The sequence below is a fragment of the Pholcus phalangioides genome, unplaced genomic scaffold (assembly GCF_987345545.1).
Source record: "Pholcus phalangioides strain wild (caught in Gottingen) unplaced genomic scaffold, Ppha-v1.0 ptg000001l_1, whole genome shotgun sequence".
Taxonomy (NCBI): Eukaryota; Metazoa; Arthropoda; class Arachnida; order Araneae; family Pholcidae; genus Pholcus; species Pholcus phalangioides.
The window spans coordinates 18,954,967-18,974,691 of record NW_028301594.1 but is presented as its reverse complement, the minus strand read 5'-3'; the positions used below and the strand labels follow the sequence as shown (position 1 = coordinate 18,974,691).

At 35.6% G+C, this 19,725-nt stretch overlaps 1 protein-coding gene across 3 annotated transcripts in view; it reads left to right on the top strand.

The window, feature by feature from the left end:
* Positions 1-13,687: 13,687 nt before the first annotated feature.
* Positions 13,688-19,725, top strand: part of LOC149090019 (uncharacterized) — a 46,457-nt gene continuing 40,419 nt past the window's right edge. For 2 of the 3 annotated variants that reach the window (XM_089231995.1, XM_089231996.1), the window contains exons 1-3: positions 13,842-14,022; positions 17,372-17,417; positions 18,867-18,976. In XM_089231995.1, the coding sequence (XP_089088121.1) occupies positions 13,948-14,022; positions 17,372-17,417; positions 18,867-18,976 (231 nt within the window). In that variant the 5' untranslated portion in view covers positions 13,842-13,947. Of the gene's footprint in view, positions 14,023-17,371; positions 17,418-18,866; positions 18,977-19,725 lie in introns of all 3 variants that reach the window. The other variant, XM_089231994.1, reaches the window with a different exon arrangement.

Below are 19,725 nucleotides of genomic sequence, written 5' to 3'. Positions count from 1 at the left end.
TGTACCAGTTCTGAGAGCGAAAATACAGCGTGCCTCAAAATAAAACATCTAAATTTTTATACGCTCCTCCGTCTTATAATTTCCGATAATAAAGTTGCTGCCCTGTCTGTCCTGAGGTGAACAAAAACAATCTACTTTTCTGTGTGTGGTATATGCTGAGATATTCGAATCAAAAATCGAAGAAAAGTTGAGAAAAAACAGCATAAAAATGAGAAAGGAGTGGTGTCCGTTAGTTTATGCTATTCTTCACCACTTTTTTCCTGATTTGTGAATTCAAGTATCTACGAGAATATTGAATATAAAAATTGAATTTTTTTTGTTGGCCTCAGGATAAATAGGGCAATAACTTTATAATTGGGTTTTTGAAGACAGGGTGTCCGTACAAAAATTTAGAATTTCCTTTTTGTTTTGTGAAAATTACATTTTCACTCAAAACTGGTACAGGTGATTTCTGAACACATGTTGAGCAATTTTTAAATGGAAACTATACTTGTACAACGAATGGTTGATATGAGATTAAAAACGACGAATTAGGACACCCTGCATAGAGATACTATTCTTGGGTGGGTTGACAGTTCTTGGAAAAAATAGCCGATAGGACGGGAAATGAAAGACAATTGCAAATCACGGTTAATTTAAATGTATTTCGTGAAAAAGACACGTTGAGCAGGTGAATAGTTATATTCGTGGTCACAGTTATGAGTTATGGAAATAATCTAAATTCTTGATTTCGATAGAGAATAAATATTCGAGTGAGCTTGGTTGAAAATACTTCGGGAGAAAACAGGACATTTTTAATTTGAAAAAAGTTCGGGAAAATTGGAATTACGGCAATGATATGTAAAGTACGGGCCATATGGTCACGCTGAATATATAGCGGGTAGATCGATATGGTGAGAAGACTGAGATATCGATAGCGTTCATACTGTACAACATTTGTTTACAAAAATTTAAACTTGAATTTTCGTCAGAGCGTACTACAGGCTAGGTCTATCTAGGAAACTGTTTTCGTTCATAATTGCGATCATTTTCTATGGAAAAGTTTTCCCACTTTTTTGATTCAGTAATTTAAAAATTTGCATTCCCTTAGTTTGCTTAATTATCCACGTGTTTTATCACGCAAAAAGCCATTGATAAAATTATCGATACCTACAGCGATGAAAAAAAAAACACCATTGCTCAGTAATAGACGTGACCAGGGCCACAACTAGGAGTAGGAGCAGGTGGGTCTGGGACTAGGGGTGGGGGGCTCGAATTCACCCTTTGACTGCTCTTTCTACATCACACAAGGGCGCCAAAATGCATGCTTGCGCCGTCTGACAAAGTATCTAGATGCTGCTGCCTTGAACGTGATTCTAACACAGGGTTTCCCCTTTGATGTCGCGGACCAACTACGGTGAATGTCAAGGTTCCGCGGACCCCATGTAGAATCATAAAGTTAATTTTGACGCCCTCTCCCTCTCTGAAATCCAAAAGTATTATTTTTTAAAATTTGCTTATCAGAAAAAATTGAAGTAATAAATTACAATTTAACAGCAAAAAATGTGTCATTCGTGCAATGCTAGTAGTAAATGAAAAAAAAACCTTGTGGACTCCTTTAAGATTACTCATGGACCCCACGGGGGTCCCAGGTTGAAAAAAAAACTGCTCTAGCAGAAAGTTTCCTTCAAACGAGAAATATTATAAAATAAATCAGAGGTATAAAAAAAGACTACTTTGTGAAAAAGAAAAATATGAGTCTCTATTGTTCAAAATTAATTTTACTGTAAATAACGTGATAATAATGGGAAGAATACGAGCTTCATATCCAAAAATATGCACTACATAAATAATCATCTGAAGTTTCTAATATAAATCATAGTTTTTCAAACATATTTGTCTCATCGCAAAAAGTTCCAACCGAGCACGGCCAGAGTGTACCCATGCGTTATGACGGACGGCATTGCTTTTGTCCAGTGGAATTTGAACCACACGTTTTGTCCATACCTGTTCCTACAGGGCACAGCTTCAGTAGTAGAGAGAGAGCATAGTGACAGCAAAAAGAATAGATTTGTCTACAGTCGACAACCACTGGCCCAAAATACAAATTCACGCGAAAAAAGTCCTCTTGATTTCATGTTAACGAGATTAAACTGTGCAGTGTTCAGGAGATAACGATAATTACATGTACAACTCCCGTACATGTAACAAAAAAAAAAAACGGAAAAGATGCTGAACTAAAACATATCGTCTTCACAGAAAAAAAATCTTCCGATTGTCCTTCTTATCAAGCCAACCCACGGGATTCCATGTTTTATTTAAAACGTCTATCACCCCCTCCTAAAGGCAATATCGCCCATTTTGGAAAGCTGATATAAATAATCACACAAAAGTGATTATTATCTGAATAACACTTTACATCTTATCTGACTCAAACCTTGATAAATCTGAGCTGAAAATTTTGTTTAATGTTTGCTTACTTGTCGGGTTAACATAAAAAAGTTCAAGAATTTTCCACCAGAGAGTTTCTGATACCATCATCTTGTGGCGCATGTGTGATTTAGTGTTGTGTATAGCAGGATCTTTATTCTATCACTCTATCTTCATCCGTTCGCGAGTTATATAGGCTCTTTAAAATCCTCCAATATTAAGTATTAAAAGACATGCAGAGTCTCTTAAAACTATTTTCTACCTCTCCGAATCATTTTGGGATGCCCGGGAGTAAATAGGATTGATATTTTATAGAATAGTAGAAACATAAGGAATTTCAAATAAATTTGAATAACTCTTGAAATATGGCACATATAGTCATGGGACTTGTGTGGTAGTACAGCAGTATGGGTACATACAGTATGGTAATAATGATTACAACGCCACCTGGTGACTAATTCGGGAACTTTTCTGAACTAACTTAAAATTTAAGCCAGATAAATAGAAATTTCAACACTTCACATGATTAGAAAAACATGTAGTTGCTGATATATATGCATGGCTTGTGGATAACGAACATAAATTAATCGTAAAACATTAATTTATGCTCTTTAATTAAACACTGGCAAAGAAGTCATTACACGATACTTTGCTGCTTATGCACGAGCAAATGCCTTGATTTTCTCGTATCTCGTAATATTGAACTCGGCTGTAGCTATAGTCACGGTATTGAAACAAGAAATATTTGTTTCACAACAAGTGGAGCCTTTGCTAATTGTATCGCGCATGTAATATTATTTTTAATCTTATAATATTATTTTTTAAATAAAGTCTTTCTTCCAAAATAGAACTCAGCTCCATTTTCTTCCCTCTCATACTAGTCATACAGAAACATTTTTTTTAATTATTGTACTTGATTTCATCGAAATTCCTGCTCAAATTTTTTTTTAAATTTTAAATTAAAATATGTGCATTTGAACTCTTAAAATATTTATTTTATCATTTATATCATTCGTCTATTTTTGATTAAATATTTTTTTATGTTGATTAAAGCATGAGTACGCCCTGATATAAAAATTATAAGGAATTGCTTTCATTCTGGCAAATGTTACTACGTCTGTAATAACTTACGTAAAATGGAAAAAACTCTTTTTTTTTAACTTAAAATAAGGAAATTGCCTTTTCTTCCGAAAACATAGAAAACGATTCGACTAAAGAAAATATCACATATTATCACAATTCAAGTAATAAGAAAATTCGTTTATATAAAATTGCAACATGAAAATTATTCATTTGGTTGGGTACCGAAATTTTAAAACATGCTGCAGTACTAAAGAAAAATGTCGAATATTCATCGGTAGCACTTTTAGCCTTCGTACTAATTCCAGATTAAAAATTACGATTTACATCACTTTGTCGATAAAATTATATTCTTGTCGAATATTTGATACACGCATTTTGTGCTATTCAAATATTATCATATCCAAACATATCACATGCCTGTCCGAACGCGAGAGTTATCAAAGAAAAAAAAAATCACGGAAATAAGATACATGGCATCCATTCAACGAATTTGAAGAGACAAAAAAAGTTCGGAAAAATCTTCAGGATGCAGATAAGTGTACTCCGCAACTAATACCGATCCCGTATAAAACGCCATTTAACACGCCCAATCCCTGAAATAAAAAAGAAAAGATATGGTTATATATATATTTTTTACGTATAAAATCATTTTCATAATCTGGTAATTAGTTATACCAACGAATTTTATAGCAGAAAGCATCCGCGCGAAGCTTTGAACTCACTGAAGTCGTCCATTTCACTTATAGCCATTGGATATAGCAGTACGACGTATGCGAAATCTTTACTTTTTTTGCAGTATATTCAATAAATATAGGTGGAATGGGTGACTTCAGTGACGTCACGAGCTTCGCGTCGAGGCCTTCTGCTATAGAAGGTGTTGACTATACACATTAAGACCATTCCCTCCCATCATACCAAATTGTTTTTGTTTTCTTTTTGAATGGATTTCTGAATTTCATTTATTTACTGATGTTTCTTTTTATCATATTAAAAGAAAAATCTCATGGCAACAAACATGGTGAAGTTAAAAATCTACTGCCAATCTGACTTTTATCGTAATCTATGTATTTAGAATTCTTATGCATGTTGCTTGCTCGATATGGATAATCAAAAGTTTCATTTTAGCTGATTGGTATTACATTATTATATTTTATAAATGAAAATAGTGTAGCTCATACTTTTGTGAATATTTCCTGAAGTTTATGGAGATGATGATTTACGTGAATTACAGTTCAACAAAGTTCCAAATCAAGAAAAAAATGCAGTCTAAATATGAGGATTGAATTGGGTGACATTTTACATCAAACTACGATGTTTAAGAAGAAATCTAGAAAAACTCATAATTGATAGTGCTAAATTTAATAGGGATTCCAAAAAGTTTTAATAAGTAGACTTTATAAACATTTAGTGAAACTAGGAAATTTAGTGAAACTAGTGGCCGCGGACATACGAAGGTTGGAACCACTGGTGCAGACACATTAAGACGAAAAAACAATGAGGAATGCCTAAAAAAAGGTATTTGTTTCGTGTAACGATACTCCATTACGTGTGTTTACCGTATTTTTGTTGATTCAGAATTTGATTCAGTATTTTTGTTGATTTTTTTTATATTTTTTAAAAATCTCCGAAATGTATAAATTAAAAATGCATGGTTTTTATATACAATATTATAACTTACTCCAACGACCATCACCAAATGTAGACAATAATTGGTTGTAGATTCTCCTCCATGCGATCGAGCTCCTATTAGACTAACCACTGCCGCACTCAAAAACAACAGCAATGCCAACCAGTTATGCACCAAAATCTAGAATAATATTTTAAGGGTGAGAAAAATATGTGCATATAAATATGAACAGAATTCAGAAATCTCTCCCATTTATCAATAAGGTAAAAATTGAAATCATCTGAGAATATCCGGAGGCGTAATTACGGTTTTGCCACCCTTTTATCATTCTAGTTAAATTCAATTTTCTTGATTACTCACTCCCCGAATTAGCCGCACTGCGCTATAACCCACCTATTCCTGCCCTCTCGTAAATATGCCCGTGTTTCTAAATCCTTCTTTTGGTCATCCACTTGATGTTTGCATACTCTTTTTGTCACTCATATGCTTGCATACTCTTTTTGACACTCACATGCTTGCATACTCTTTTTGTCATTCACATGCTTGCATACTCTTTTTGTTATTCACATGCTTGCATACTCTTTTTGTCATTCACATGCTTGCATACTCTTTTTGTCACTTTTTGCTTGTTCACATTTTTAGTCATTCACATGCTGGCACACTGTTTTAGCCATTCACATGCTGACACACTGTTTTGGCCATTCACATGCTGACTCAGTGTTTTGGTCACTCACATGCTTGTACACTGTTTTGGTCACTCACATGCTTGTACACTGTTTCAGTTACTCACATGCTTGTACACTGTTTCAGTTACTCCCATGCTTGTACACTGTTTCAGTTACTCACATGCTTAGGTCACTCTTGTTATCATTCACATGCTTGTACACTGTTTCAGTTACTCACATGCTTAGGTCACTCTTGTTATCATTCACATGCTTGCACACGCTCTAGGTCACTCTTGTTATCATTCACATGCTTGCACATGCGTGACTGTTTTGCTCACTCACGTGCTTGTGAAAACTCTCTTGGTCACTCACTGACTTAGTCTCCCGCTTTCTGGCAGAAGCGGATTCGTGGTTATAAAATTTTGCCGCCCTTCTCCTATCATGTACTAATTTTCTTAGTCACTCATTCCTAAAATTTGTCGCCCGTCGGAACTTGCCACCCTGGGCTATAGCCTTCTAAGCCCCTCCTATAAATACGCCACTGAGAATACCAAGTGCCTATGGTTAAAGTAGACGAGTTCTGGGTTGTCAACAGTATTAGAAACCCATCGAAACATTAAGAAACTTTTTTGAAATGGCTTCATGAAGCAATGGGTGAAATTTTCGAAGTCCCTTTTGAGACCGGAAATCTCCGCATAGCTTTTGGTGCGGAACCATCGTGTTTGTGAAGGAGTTTCACCAGCAAAGCACGTTCTAGTAAATTCAACGTCATACTCACTGTAGTAGTTCTCTCACAGAGAAATATAGAAATAATTTTTCTGGGAATTTTTAGATGCTATGCCAGGAAAATTGAGCAGTTTAGTCACAGATGAAAAAAAATTAGCATGCAACCAAATTAAATAAGTATTATACGCCTATTTTTAAATAGATTAGTTTCAACAGAGTTGTTCTTCATTCCACGATCGGCCTTCGAAGGAGTAATTCAAATCTTATAATGAACGTAAAGGTATGTCACGGTGAAGAATATCTCTCAAGCCAAAAACTTTGTGCACCCATCCATTAAAAAACGAAAAACTCATAAAAAATAAATTAAGCGGTAAATTAAAAAATAAATAAGTAAATCGTCTTACAAATGTCGTACGAGTGGCAGGAACCGTTCGGCGCTCCACGCACACAGCCGATAGAAACAGCGCAAACGACGTTATCATGTACCCAGTGGATATCAGGAACAAAGGCAGGTATACGCCAAAGATGCCACAGTTATCGTAAATGTAAGAAAGTATTCCAGTCATTACGATTTCAATCACCTGCAGCAGAAATAAATGAATTAATAAACAAATGATATGTTTCTTGATTCGTATACACGTCGATCGAAATTTATCTCTCTCTGTTTCTTACAATATTTTTTTTATTCAACAACACCATCCGGTACAAACTTGCACAAAAAGACAAAAACAGAAACACAAAAAGCATGAATTAGAAACATTCACTCACTAGAGGACCCCAACGGTCCAATAAGTCAACAGTAAATAACCTACTATCTGTAAATAGCAACCATCATAAATTTTTGAAAAATTAATTAATTGATGGTTATGGTTACGGAATTAATTTTACCTAACATCTTTTTTCTTTTCTTAAATACAAAGTAACAGAGTAAATTATGTGTACAGTAACATCCTGTCTTTGTGTAATCACTTATTACATACATATATATACATATATATATATATATATATATATATTCATGAAAGAACATGCAAAACAAAAAAAAAATTATCCCTATTAACATTATGCAGGAATTGTAAAGATTATGTATGCATAAGTAAAATTGTCAAATTCCAAAAAGTAAATTTCTTACGATATAATATAATATTTACAAAATACAGTAATTATATCCATACTGTGAAAAAATTACATTCGTTTTTTGTTACTGTTATCAAACCCCCTAAGCATCTGCATTTATCGCATAATTGCTTCATAGTTTGTCTTTTGCAAATGAAAAAATGCTGAAATTGGAGTTCAAATTGTGCTATTCGTAGGGTAAACTGTGCGAAATTTAGTAGTTTAGGAACAATGTAAAAAAAATGATATTGTTAAATAATGTTTTATTGACTTCTGGCGCCTGATAAGTATTCTAATATCGAGTTGAAGTTCTATAAAGCATAATGTCAGGGATTTTAAAAGTATTAGGCGAATTTTTAATGAAATAGGGGGCAAGGACTTCTAAATTTGTGAAACGACTCCGTGATAGGCTTTTTTAAAGCACAGCATTGATAAAACATAGAGCATGGAAAGGTACGTTCAAAATTTGGGATCTCATGTATTCATGTTTTAGAAGCTCGAAAAAGCCACTTCAGGAAAAAGTTGTCAAAACCCCAGGCATTTTCGTACTGCAGTGTCAATTAAACCTATAGAAGGATTTTTTTAAACAAAAATACAATAAAAATCGTTGATCGTGAAGACAGTTATATGCAAAGACAATTCTGGTCCAATTAGCCTTTGTCTAAGGCAGTCTAATAGCATCATAGACCATCAATGCTGTTTTTTTTGGGTTTTTTTGTGGGACCCCTACCTGGCTAGAATTCAATGGCCTCGGAGCCGGGGTTACTGTGAGTGCTGAGCAACCACAATAATTTGTAGCACGGGTACGAGCACCCCAGAAAATTTCCTACGCAAAGCTCAAGACGAGCACCCACAAGTGCGAAACACTTCCGACGCTACTGCTAGGAGTACCTGCCTATATATAAAAATTAACATACTTTACTCTCGAAAATTATAACCAGATCTGATCATCATCAGGAGGTCCTTCCGGGCGAGCACGGCCAAAGTGTACCCATACGTTAAGACGGCATTGCTTTTTTCTAGTGGAATTTGAACTTTGAAGGAAGTGGAATTTTGAACCAAAAGTTTTGTCCACGCCTGTTGTCACAGGGCACATCTTCAGTAGTGGAAAGAGAGCATAGTGAGGGCAAAAAGAATAGATTTGACTGCAGACTACAGTCGATACTCACTGACACAAAATACAAATTCATGCGAAACATGTTAGGTCCCACCAAAGTTGAAAACTTTAACACGTTAATGATTTACACAAAATTCAATTTACGTACAAAAGTTTGCCCTACAGTCCTCTTGATTTCATGTTAACGAGATTAAACTGTGCAGTGTTCAGGAGAACTATAATTACATGTACGACTTCCGTACGAAAAAAACGGAAAAGATGGTGAATTAAAACATGAGACTCTCACCAGATGAACAGCCAGTAATAACGTAGTTTTAGATTTCAGTTCACTTCCATTGAAGGCGCATATGATGTAGGTGGGCATTTTTCTCCCCTTAATTGAATATAGGCTCACAGGTAGTGGTTTAAATTTAACTGAGTCCAAACCAGTCAGAATTTTATGCAGTTGTCATCGAGCTGACGTTGTCAAAGCAACACACCTCTGACATTTACGACACCGTTATGTTTTTCTTCAGATGAGGAATGCTTCTCAATTGTTTCAATTTCCAATGGAATACATAGAAATTCACTTTTTTTTCCCATCAGCTACAGTTAGACAAGATAATTAGTTAGATGATTGAATGCAGGGCCGCCCTTATCCAATGCGGGGTCCGGTGCGAATTTCGGGGTTCCTTAGCCCCGATTTTATATATTTTGTGGGGGGGAGGGAGAATCGGGCATCCAAAGATTCATGCATCAACACAGAATATACTGGAATGCTGAAAAATATCTGCTCACCAATGAAAATTCAGAATTAATGACAGTAAAAATCCCAGAATTAATAAGGGAAAATCCCAGAAGTGATAAGATTCCAGAATCAAATCAGTTGAAGCTCAGATACCGTATTTAGGCTACAACGAAAAAAACTGTATTTTTGATTTTTTATAGATATATATATTTTTTATTTCTATTACCTAAGTACGAGCCCCTTCACCAAACTGCAGGGCCTGGTGTGACCACACTTGTCGTACACTCCTAAGAATGGCTCTGATTGACTGTAATTGTGGACTTCCGATCTGTTGAATCGTAGTACCTCTACAGACGTACGCGGGAGGGGGGGGAGGGGCATGACTTACTGTTTATTCACCCATTTATTACCTCTCTCTAGCGGACACAGCTGGGGAAAAAGTTTATCTACTAACATGGAGTGTCCGTTGATAGGTACTGGAGTACAATCAAACCCTATTCTTTTCAGGATCCAAATAAAATGTCAGTTAACATGAAAGTTGTCCGCTAACGGGGAGTGTTCTTCATTGGAATGCATTTACGAGTATAAATATTTAAAAAAAAATGAAACAACCGAAAACTATCTGTATTTGAGGGCAACAACATTTAATGCTCAAGTGCTCCAATGTTATCTTCCTAATCAATGGCTAATTGGATCCTAAACTAACACCCCCACTATATAAAAATATTTCTTTCCATAGAAAAAATTGCTAATCGCTAATTGTGGATAAAAAATGCCAAAGGGGAAAGAACATCCACAACACCAATGAAGAACAAACTGCAAATCGCTGTGAAATGAAATGTATTTCATGAAAGAAAAGCGTTCAGCAGGAGGAGGCGGATTTTGTCGTATATATGTGAGCTACAAAATTTTTTCCTGCTTTTCTCGCATTCAGGACAAATTCTTTAGACCCCTTATTCCAAAAATTTTTCGCCTTGGGCTACAGACCGCTTCTGTAAAAACACCTCTGTCTCTAAGTCACTGATTACTCTTTGACCTGGTCCCTTCATTCTTTTAGTCACTCACATCCTGGTTCTTCACTTTCTTAGTCAGTCCTTTGGTCACACTCTCTAGGTCACTAACTCTCTAGATCACGCTTTTGGTCGCTCCACCTCAACGACCTGGTCCTTTGCACTCTAGCACTCTCTTTCGGTCACTAACCGAACTGCCCACCCACACTCTAGGTCATGGGTTTCTAACTGGTGTTTTGCGAAACGCTGGGGTTTCGTGACAGCTTTTTTGGGATTCTGAATGATCAAACACCATGGAACCCTTGAAAATCCCGGAACCCGGCGAGCTTTCGAAGAAGAAAACTTTCTTGTTACTGATACTCGCATAGCTGTCCTTTGTTCAAAACCCTAAAAAGTATGTGGCCTTGTCAATTGTTCGAATTTCCGCGTGGAAAAATGAGGTATTTGCGCAAGCCACACCTAGTATTTAATCACAGCATTAAATATCAGCTTGCTCAAAAAATCCTGCTGAGCTGAATAAAAAGTTTTAATTCGGTGGTACCATGAATTTTCTTTTATTTTCCTGATATAGTGGACATTTTCTCTTCGATTTCATCTGCACACAGACCTGTTGTTCACACAATTTCGATATCTATGCGGAATGAAAAAATATCATGCTACTTTATACGATACGGGGAATTTTTTTCTGCCCAGCAAAAACTGTATACACGGGAGCATCCTCAGCAGTGTTCACTATTACGCATTCAGATCCGGGATTCAAGCATCGAAATTCAATTTCACTCTTCCAAATTTTATTGAGGAGTGTAAGCACTCCTTCAAACTTTATGTAATTTTGTTAATAGAGTTGTTTCTCTGTTTTCCATTTAAAAAAAAATACCCCTTTAAAATTTTGAAGGAAATGAAATTACTCTTTAAAATTATTTTTTTTGGATAACAGATTCGCAATCATTCTTAGTCTCTAAACGTTCATATTTTGTAAATTTATTCACTATGAAAAAAATGGTACCTTTTTTAGTCACTTTTGTCCATAACCAACGAACGGGTAAAAATAAAATTTTATCAACCAAAATATACCTTTTAGAAAATAACTATATAGTACAGTATGCATTATATTGAGAAACATCATTAAACTGGAACCTCTTCTGCCACCTATCAAATAAAAGCACTACTATTATGGTTCGAATTGGTGACTGGTTTTTGAATAATGCGCGGCATGGACAAAACAATATCGTATGGTAATAGTAAATACTTTATTTTCTAGAAGATGAGAAAATTTTATTTTTACCCTTTTGTTGGTTATGGACAAACATACCAAGGAAAGACACTATTTTTCATGGTGAAGTTTACAAAATATAGACTTCAGAGTCTGAGAGTGACTGAGTGCTTCCGTGTACATTAGAGTTGTTTGCTGCGCAGAAAAAAATTCCCTATATTGTATAAGGTAGCGTCTTACTTTGTCATTCTGCAGAGATATCAGAATTCTGGATGAAGAGAAACAGGTCAGTGCAGTTGAAATAAAAGACAATGTTCCCCCATTTGGAAGAAAACAATGAGGCACGTGTGAAAATAAAATTTTCCTATCCCAGCGTGCATCTCGCAGCTCATCATGTGCCCCCCCCCCCAGGTGGGGGGGGGGGGCTCCTCTGTATAGAATTTATAATTAAAAAAATAAAAAAGATTTGTCCTGGGCCTTCGTGCTAGAGCCCTGCCAGTCCTGCCCTTGCAAGCCCTTGCTCATGGTGCTCACTTAAATCGTTAAGAATAGATGCTTGATTGCATACTTACGAGATATTCATCGACAGCAAAGATTGATGACCACCCTATGAGTCAATGATTAGTGTCATGATTAGTTCAGTTATCAGAGCTCTTGTACGGTAGCTTTTATTCTAGTGATGGTTATAATCAAAGTTCTTTATTCATAAATATACCTCCCAATAGGATGACAGGGCTTCACCCTCTGAGGTCCCCAGCACGAGTTCAATCGGGCACGGTATGTAGACCCACATCTCACAGTAGGGCACCTAGGCTGATATCATTGGTGCCCATCCCGGTCAGACTCCTCTCAGGCCGCTTCTATTATGAATTTATGGAGTGAAAAACAGAAAATGATGAGAATCATCTCTGGCTTCAGGGCAAGAGCCCTAGCCGATGCTTCCCCCCTCCCCCCACACACACACACTTGTAAGGGCATGCGGAGACGTCAGTTGGATAGGTGTTCCACAATAAGATCTTGCACAATGATTTATGACAATAAATATGTATATTAAGAGCAGAAACGTACGCAGGAGGGGGGGGGGGGATTGGGAGACCTGCACCCCTCCCAAACCAACCAAAAATTAAAAGAAAGGTCCAATATTTCGGTTAAAAAATTAAAATATCGGAAGCACTTTTATATTGCTTTTCATATGCAATTTTAACCAATTTCTGTTAATTTTATTGCTTTAGGAAGAGTGCCTACTCAAAATTTCTCAGGAAGACAATTTTTTATGCCCCCGAGCCTTTTGTGTCCGCTCCAAAGGTCGATTCTGCGTGAACTCTCCCTGATCAAGAGGTGTGTGTGTGTGTGTGTGGTGACCAATCCTTGATGATAAGGAAAAAAATTTCTTTGGTTGAGAGCAAAGAAAAAAAAGAGAAATTTTTCGCAACCAAAACTGTTGGCAAAATCCGCCCCAAAAAACCGCCACCCACCAAAGCCAAAATTTTCTCGCTGAACCTTAGGCACGCTCGCTGAACCAATATAGAGCCTGCTCTAGAAGGTATTGGCTGAACCAACACCCCGAAAAGATAATATAACGGGTCTTATCTATAGGGGGTATAGGCTGGACCACTGAGATATACTTTACTTATAGCTCAGTGGGCTGGGCCATAGCCCACTAAACAATTAATGGGCTATTGACACAACTGGATGTCTAGTCGGCCGTGGTTGGGCCCACCGAAACTAACCCCGCCAATCTGGCAACTCTGTAAACCAGCCAATTTGGCAAAAAAAACTGCCTATTTGGAAACTTGCTCCAAATAAAATAAAAAAAACCCTACTAACCGACTCGACTCATTAAGCTGCTATTTCATTTAAAAAATAAAATTGTTTCTCCAACGTTACGTATGAGCATTTTCGGAAATACGAGTTACTGTGGCAAGATTCTCGTAAAATTACGGAAATGTTCCACAATATACGGGTCGTATAGTCACCATATGTATATTTATCGATGTGGCGAGAAGACCAACCTGTTGACAGCATTTGTATTGTCCAACATTTGTTTACTAAAATTTAAACGTGTGTTTTTGTTTATCCGTTTGAAAAAGAAGTTGTTTATCCGTGATTATTTCTTTCCCAGAAGTTTTCCCATCTCTTGATTAAGTGTATTAAAAAGTGTGCTTTCTCCGTCATGTAAACATGCGCTGATTCAATTTCATATTTGTAGGTTTGCTTTTCGTGCAAACTTGGTATTAAAACGAATCATGTAGAGATGGCTGACCTGGAAGTTTGCAGGAAGAGAAAAAGAGCTTCTTTCTTCCACAGAATCGACACTCTAGTGAAACAAGTGAGTATTTATTGGAAAACGTGTGCGAGACAGCTATAGTTTAATCCTTTTTTTGGCGAGAAAAATGTCCGAAAGCATGACGAGAAGGCGCCAAGAGTGAAACGGAGGCAGGTTTTCCGTCGTCTTTCAAAGAAAAGATAAAAAAATCGCCAACACATCGCCGAAATGGGATAAAACTATGGCTGTTAAAACGAGGAAATAAGGATAAAAAACGAATGATAGAAACAATACCAAAGAAAAAGGAAAAGAAACCAAAATTTTCTTAGACTAAATAAATGATTAAAAAAAATCCTGGATCATATACAGGATTGATAAGGGAGCAATATATAGGACACTCTTGATTACCTGGCCTGTGCTAATCCGGCGTTTTTTTGGTGGGTTTCCTTTGAACATACAAGAAGAAAACGTGTCACTGTATGTACGTGCTCAGATGTTTACGTTTATTATTTAAATGGACTTTTTCAATTGACTTCCAGTAATACAGTGATTTCGATAATCCACTAAACCTTGGTCTGAGGTCAGGGAGAGTCTACTCTATTAGAAAATGAATAAAAGGGATATAAATGAAAACATGGTTTTTCTGGATATTAACTCTGGGTTTTAATATAAATCTGGACTTTTAAATCTTTTGATGGTCAGAGCAAAAAAGCTCAGGGTTTGGTCAAAAAGTCTCTGGGTTCAACAAAAACATGAATAGTGGGATTAAAACTGTAACGCTATAACGGTTATTCTACAAAATATTAATAAAAGTGGAAATGTGAATGTGCAACCTAGGACAGCAAAAATGAGACATTCAAACAAGAAAAACAATGTAACATTTTGAGAAAATGGTGTATATGGTACAATGGGATGAACTAAAGAAAATTAGCTTAACCAGTCAACTGTCCAATTAATTTCTCCGAGCGTTACCCGCAGTGTCCACTTTTTTTTTTAAGATGCGTGTGCTTTTTTCCCTTTTCTTGGAAGTTTGAAATATTAAAATATTTTTTTATAGCATGTTTTTTTATAGCTCGAATGTGTCGAGACATAATATGGCACCCCAAAAGGGGAGGGGGGGGGGATGTCATAATGTCCTGTGACTAAAAGAAATGCTGTTAATGGATTTATGTGGAACCATAGCAGTTGAACCTTTGCTAAAAGATATATGAGTAATAAAACAGATGTATCTTCGTAAGGGAATCGGAAAAAAAATAGCGATGAGGATGCAGCTTTGCAAAACATGACACAGATAATAGTAATAATAATCTTAGACCTGGAAATATAATTGTCAACTTCATCTAGTGATGAGATAATAAAGTAGAAGGATGGCTGTACAGAGATGGCAGCACATGTATGACAAATTATTTCGTCATATCTGTGAAAAACATAGAAAAGTCTTCATGTCTGCAAATGGCGTCGTAGGCAACACCATTACGTATTTCAGCGACGGCAAATGCTGTCTTAACCACTTGACTGGTGAGAAAGACCGAAAAAAGTCTGCGCGTTGGCAAATGCTGTCGTAGGCACCAGCATTACATATGGCAGCGACGGCAAGTGCCGTGGTAACCACTTGACTGGTTAAAACTGGTAGCAGACTCACACAAATGAATCAAACACCATAATCTAGTCCATAGTTTCCCAAAATTTTTGTTTCATCGCCCCTCTTGATCAGAATTTTTCCCTCTCGCATCGCCCCCCAACTCAAGTGAACCCATAGGATCCTGTGTTAAATCCATAGCTTCTATCGCCCCCCTGGACCATTACATCGCCCACTTTGGGAAACACTGCTCTAGTCTTTACAAAAGCCTATTATTACTAGTGACCTCTATCAGTCACTTCTTTCTTCAGATAAGAATCAACAATAATAAAAGGAAATGGAAGCCTAAAAGTGGAGAAGAAAATATTCGATGGATATAAAACTCTTAACAGAAGATGAAATGGCTGACCAGAAAGAAAATCGCCAACAGGATAAAAAGGAAATCGTGTCAAAGAAAAAAAGGAATTACATAATAATATAATTATATATAGCTGTTCATTACTATAAATAGTAATAAAAATGAAAAGGGTGCAATGTTACAAGGATAAATTCAGAAAGAAAATGAAGGTATTAACAAGGACTTCTAGTATCAAAACTACTACTAAACACACCACACATGCATCTCATCCACATTCCTATACAGAATTTCTAACAAATTGGTTCATGTTGGAATGTGTTGTGAACTATATGTGAAGTTTGTTACTGTGTAATGCTTGGGGGTCATTCAAGTATTACGTCATCATCGATGGGGGGGGGTCCGATTTGTTGACGTTTGATGACAACGGGGGAAAGGGGGTTTGGATAATGCTTACGTCATCAACCACCCTACCCTTTATGAAAATATGAGTTAGGATTCTCAGAGGGGCAGAGCTGATGACGAAATTTTGCTGACAAGGAGGGGAGGAGGTCATAATACTTGAATGGCCCCTTGTTATATGTAGTGCTGCCATCTTCTAGCAATTTTTCTAACTATGAGTGAAGTGTAATGTTATACTGCCAGACTGAGACTACAAATGGGAAAAAATAAATAAATAAACAGAGAAAAAAGTTTTAGCCAATTCAAGCATTGTGCTATTATAACTGGTGGCACCTATTTGTGACGCCATCTTAAGAAGACAGAAGAGAAAAGACCACCAGTATAATCATCATACTGTTGGTCCATTATAGCATAATGGACAGGAAATTGCAAACCTTCCCGCCAGAAGAGAAGACCAAAAAAACTTCCTAACAGAGAAGGAAATAGCTGACTGGGAAAAAAAAGTGCAGACAGAGCACCAAAGAGTGCCACATAAAAAGAAATAGCCAAGAAAAATGCCAAAGGAAAAAAGGACCAAGTTATAGTATTCCAAACTTGTTGAGACAATTTTTTTGCACAGTTAAGATAATGTCTTTTGTGTATAGGTACACAATACATTCCCTTTTAATTAGGGCCGTCTTAACCAGAGCCACAACTTTGGGGGGAGGGCCGCTCATGTTTTTTTATGTTCCTGTCATTTGAAAAATTACATTTTGATCTTCTATTTCAAAGATAATTTTCTGAAAATTAAAAATTCTCGTTCATTCTTGTAAATCCATACAAATGATGCCATTGGCCATTGCCAAGAGGATTACCCATCAATCTCTTTTTCTTTTTTAAAAACTAGAGTTAAAATCCTGGTGAATAGGTGTAAAAGCAAAGGAAAAGAAAAGACTGACTTTGCATATGAAATTTCAATCTAAAGGGGAGATGATTTATTGTGCAAAAATATTAACAACATGTTATGCATGTTACCAAAATGCAGATTTATATCACAAATAATAATTTGTTTACTGCTCTTTTTCATTTATCTGCAGAAAAAATTGCTGAATGAACTGAACTCAAGTAGTTCTGAAGTGAATGGTACGTTCTTTTCATTCATTGAGATTTTTTACTAATTCATTGGAGGAAGTAATTAAAGAATGTCTGTAAGATTGTTTCCCCTATTATTTTGTGCCATTATTTTGATTTTCAATACACATTTTATGAGAGGAATAAGTTTGGAACATTTTTTAAATATATTTTTTAAAATGGATAGAGCAGAGTCTCTATGTATTGAAATTATCACTTTAAAACTTGTATTTCGATTAAAGGAAACATTCCTTTTCGGATATTATTGCTTATGTGATCTCAGAAAGACAGGTTAATTAATCTCTGCTGGGAATCGAACCCTGGTTCTCTTGCAAACCAGGCCAGTACACTTACCTGGAGACTAGTTAACTTTTCTTTCTGAATTCACTTCAGCAATAATATCCAGAAGAGTCCCTTTCCTTAATGTATTGGTCTGAGGAAAACCATCCATTATATAATCATTTCAAAATTTCCTTAAATAATTTTCAATAGTTTGCAAATAAAATTATTTTTGTGTGACTAATTTTTTGACGGAACCAAACGACTTTATTGTGTGAAGACAACTGCAATTTAATATTAAAGTTTCTGGCAGCTTACCTGTCCTCTTGCGCATTAACTTTCATCCAAGAATTATATTTCAATACAATTATTAAATTACATTGACCCAATTGTGCATCTTGATATCAATGTTTTGTTAGTTTGGAAAGTTACCACCAGAGTTGGCAGGTATTTGATGCATGACAGTTTTTGACAGTTTAAACTGTTTCATCAAAACCCTCCGTCAAAAACCGAAAATATTTCTTTCCAATATAAAAATTACATTTGAAAATACACACATTCATTTCATGTAATGTTTAAAATTACTACGTAAAGCTACACTTTAAGCTACATAAAAGTGAGTTTTTGTTATTTAACATATCTGTCAGGTAAAAAAATATATATTTGACTCCATTGAAATAAGTTTTTGACCTTATTAATACTCAGTTAGCTTTTAAGGTCAAAAACCTAACACTAATTTCCTATCATACACATTTTAAAAAACAGCTAACAGATAAACAGCTCTATTTCGCTTAGTAAAATTTAACACAGGCAATCAGTTTAGATAAAATGGACCATAAAATTATACATTATCTCTGTTCTAGAGTCGAAAAATTCAAAATTGTGCAAAAAAATTAATATTTTGTTTTAATTATTGTTATAAATTAGTGTTTAAAAGTAAAACATTGTAATTAATGCAAAAACGTTTTTCATGTTATATACCTTTGTGTTCAAAATATTATCCAAAAGCATTCATTCATGTTTTTGACTGTTTAAACTAGTTTTTGACAGTTTAAACCAGTTTTTGATATCAAAAACCCAACCCTGGTTACTGTGAGTGTTTCTCATCAAAATGTTTTATACTGATGTATGGCCATTCAAAAATTAACTGTAAAATTATATCTACATTTCTCTACAATGAAGATACATTTGGAAGAAAGTCATCTCACCACAAAGCTGCGAAGATACTTCTTCGGGTTTTGGATGATTTTGATCATGCAGAGCATAAGCTGTTTCTGTCGGAAGAAGAGAAGGTAAAATTTTTTTTAAATTCTTCTCTTTTTTTGATATCTTCAATATAGTTGCAAGTGTTATAATACAGAGATTGACAAATCAAAAAAAAATAATAATAATTAATAAATTTAGGTCCAGTCAAGTCTCTCAAGAGCCTGTCATGGTTTTTTGCTTGAAAAAACTGTTCCAAATATTTTTTTTACTTTTCTTGGACTTAATAACTTCTCATCTAAAAAGACATACTGAAACAAAATCAGAAAATTTTGTCATCGTTGCACTCCAGTTTAGCAATCACAATTAGAAAAATTTGGGAGCCCAAAGATAAATTTTGTAGTTGCCATGGCGACCTGCACTTGGGATTTGCCAATCTCTGTTGTAATCATTTTGTAAAGTTCATGGTACAAAGTGAAAATCCTATAAAATGATGCACTCTACAACAATAATCTCCTATGTAATAATATTATTTTTTAGTCCTGATGCACTTTTTATATATTGAATATTCCATCTATATCCCTTTCAGACCCTGGTGCCACAAATGTGTGGGTTACTTTTTTTCTCTGTAGAATTTTTTCTTTTAGTCCCAGGAGTCAAGCCCTGTCTTAAAGGATTATGTAAGGTTTTAGGAGAGGTAAGGTTTAAGGATTTGTAAGTTTTGAGTTAGAAATATGGTGAATATAAAGTTTAGAGGCTTTAATCAGAGGGCAGCACTTGAACGTTCAAGGGATTTTTAAGATGGCTTCCAGAAGAAAGTGCCTCCTGAAAAAGTGTG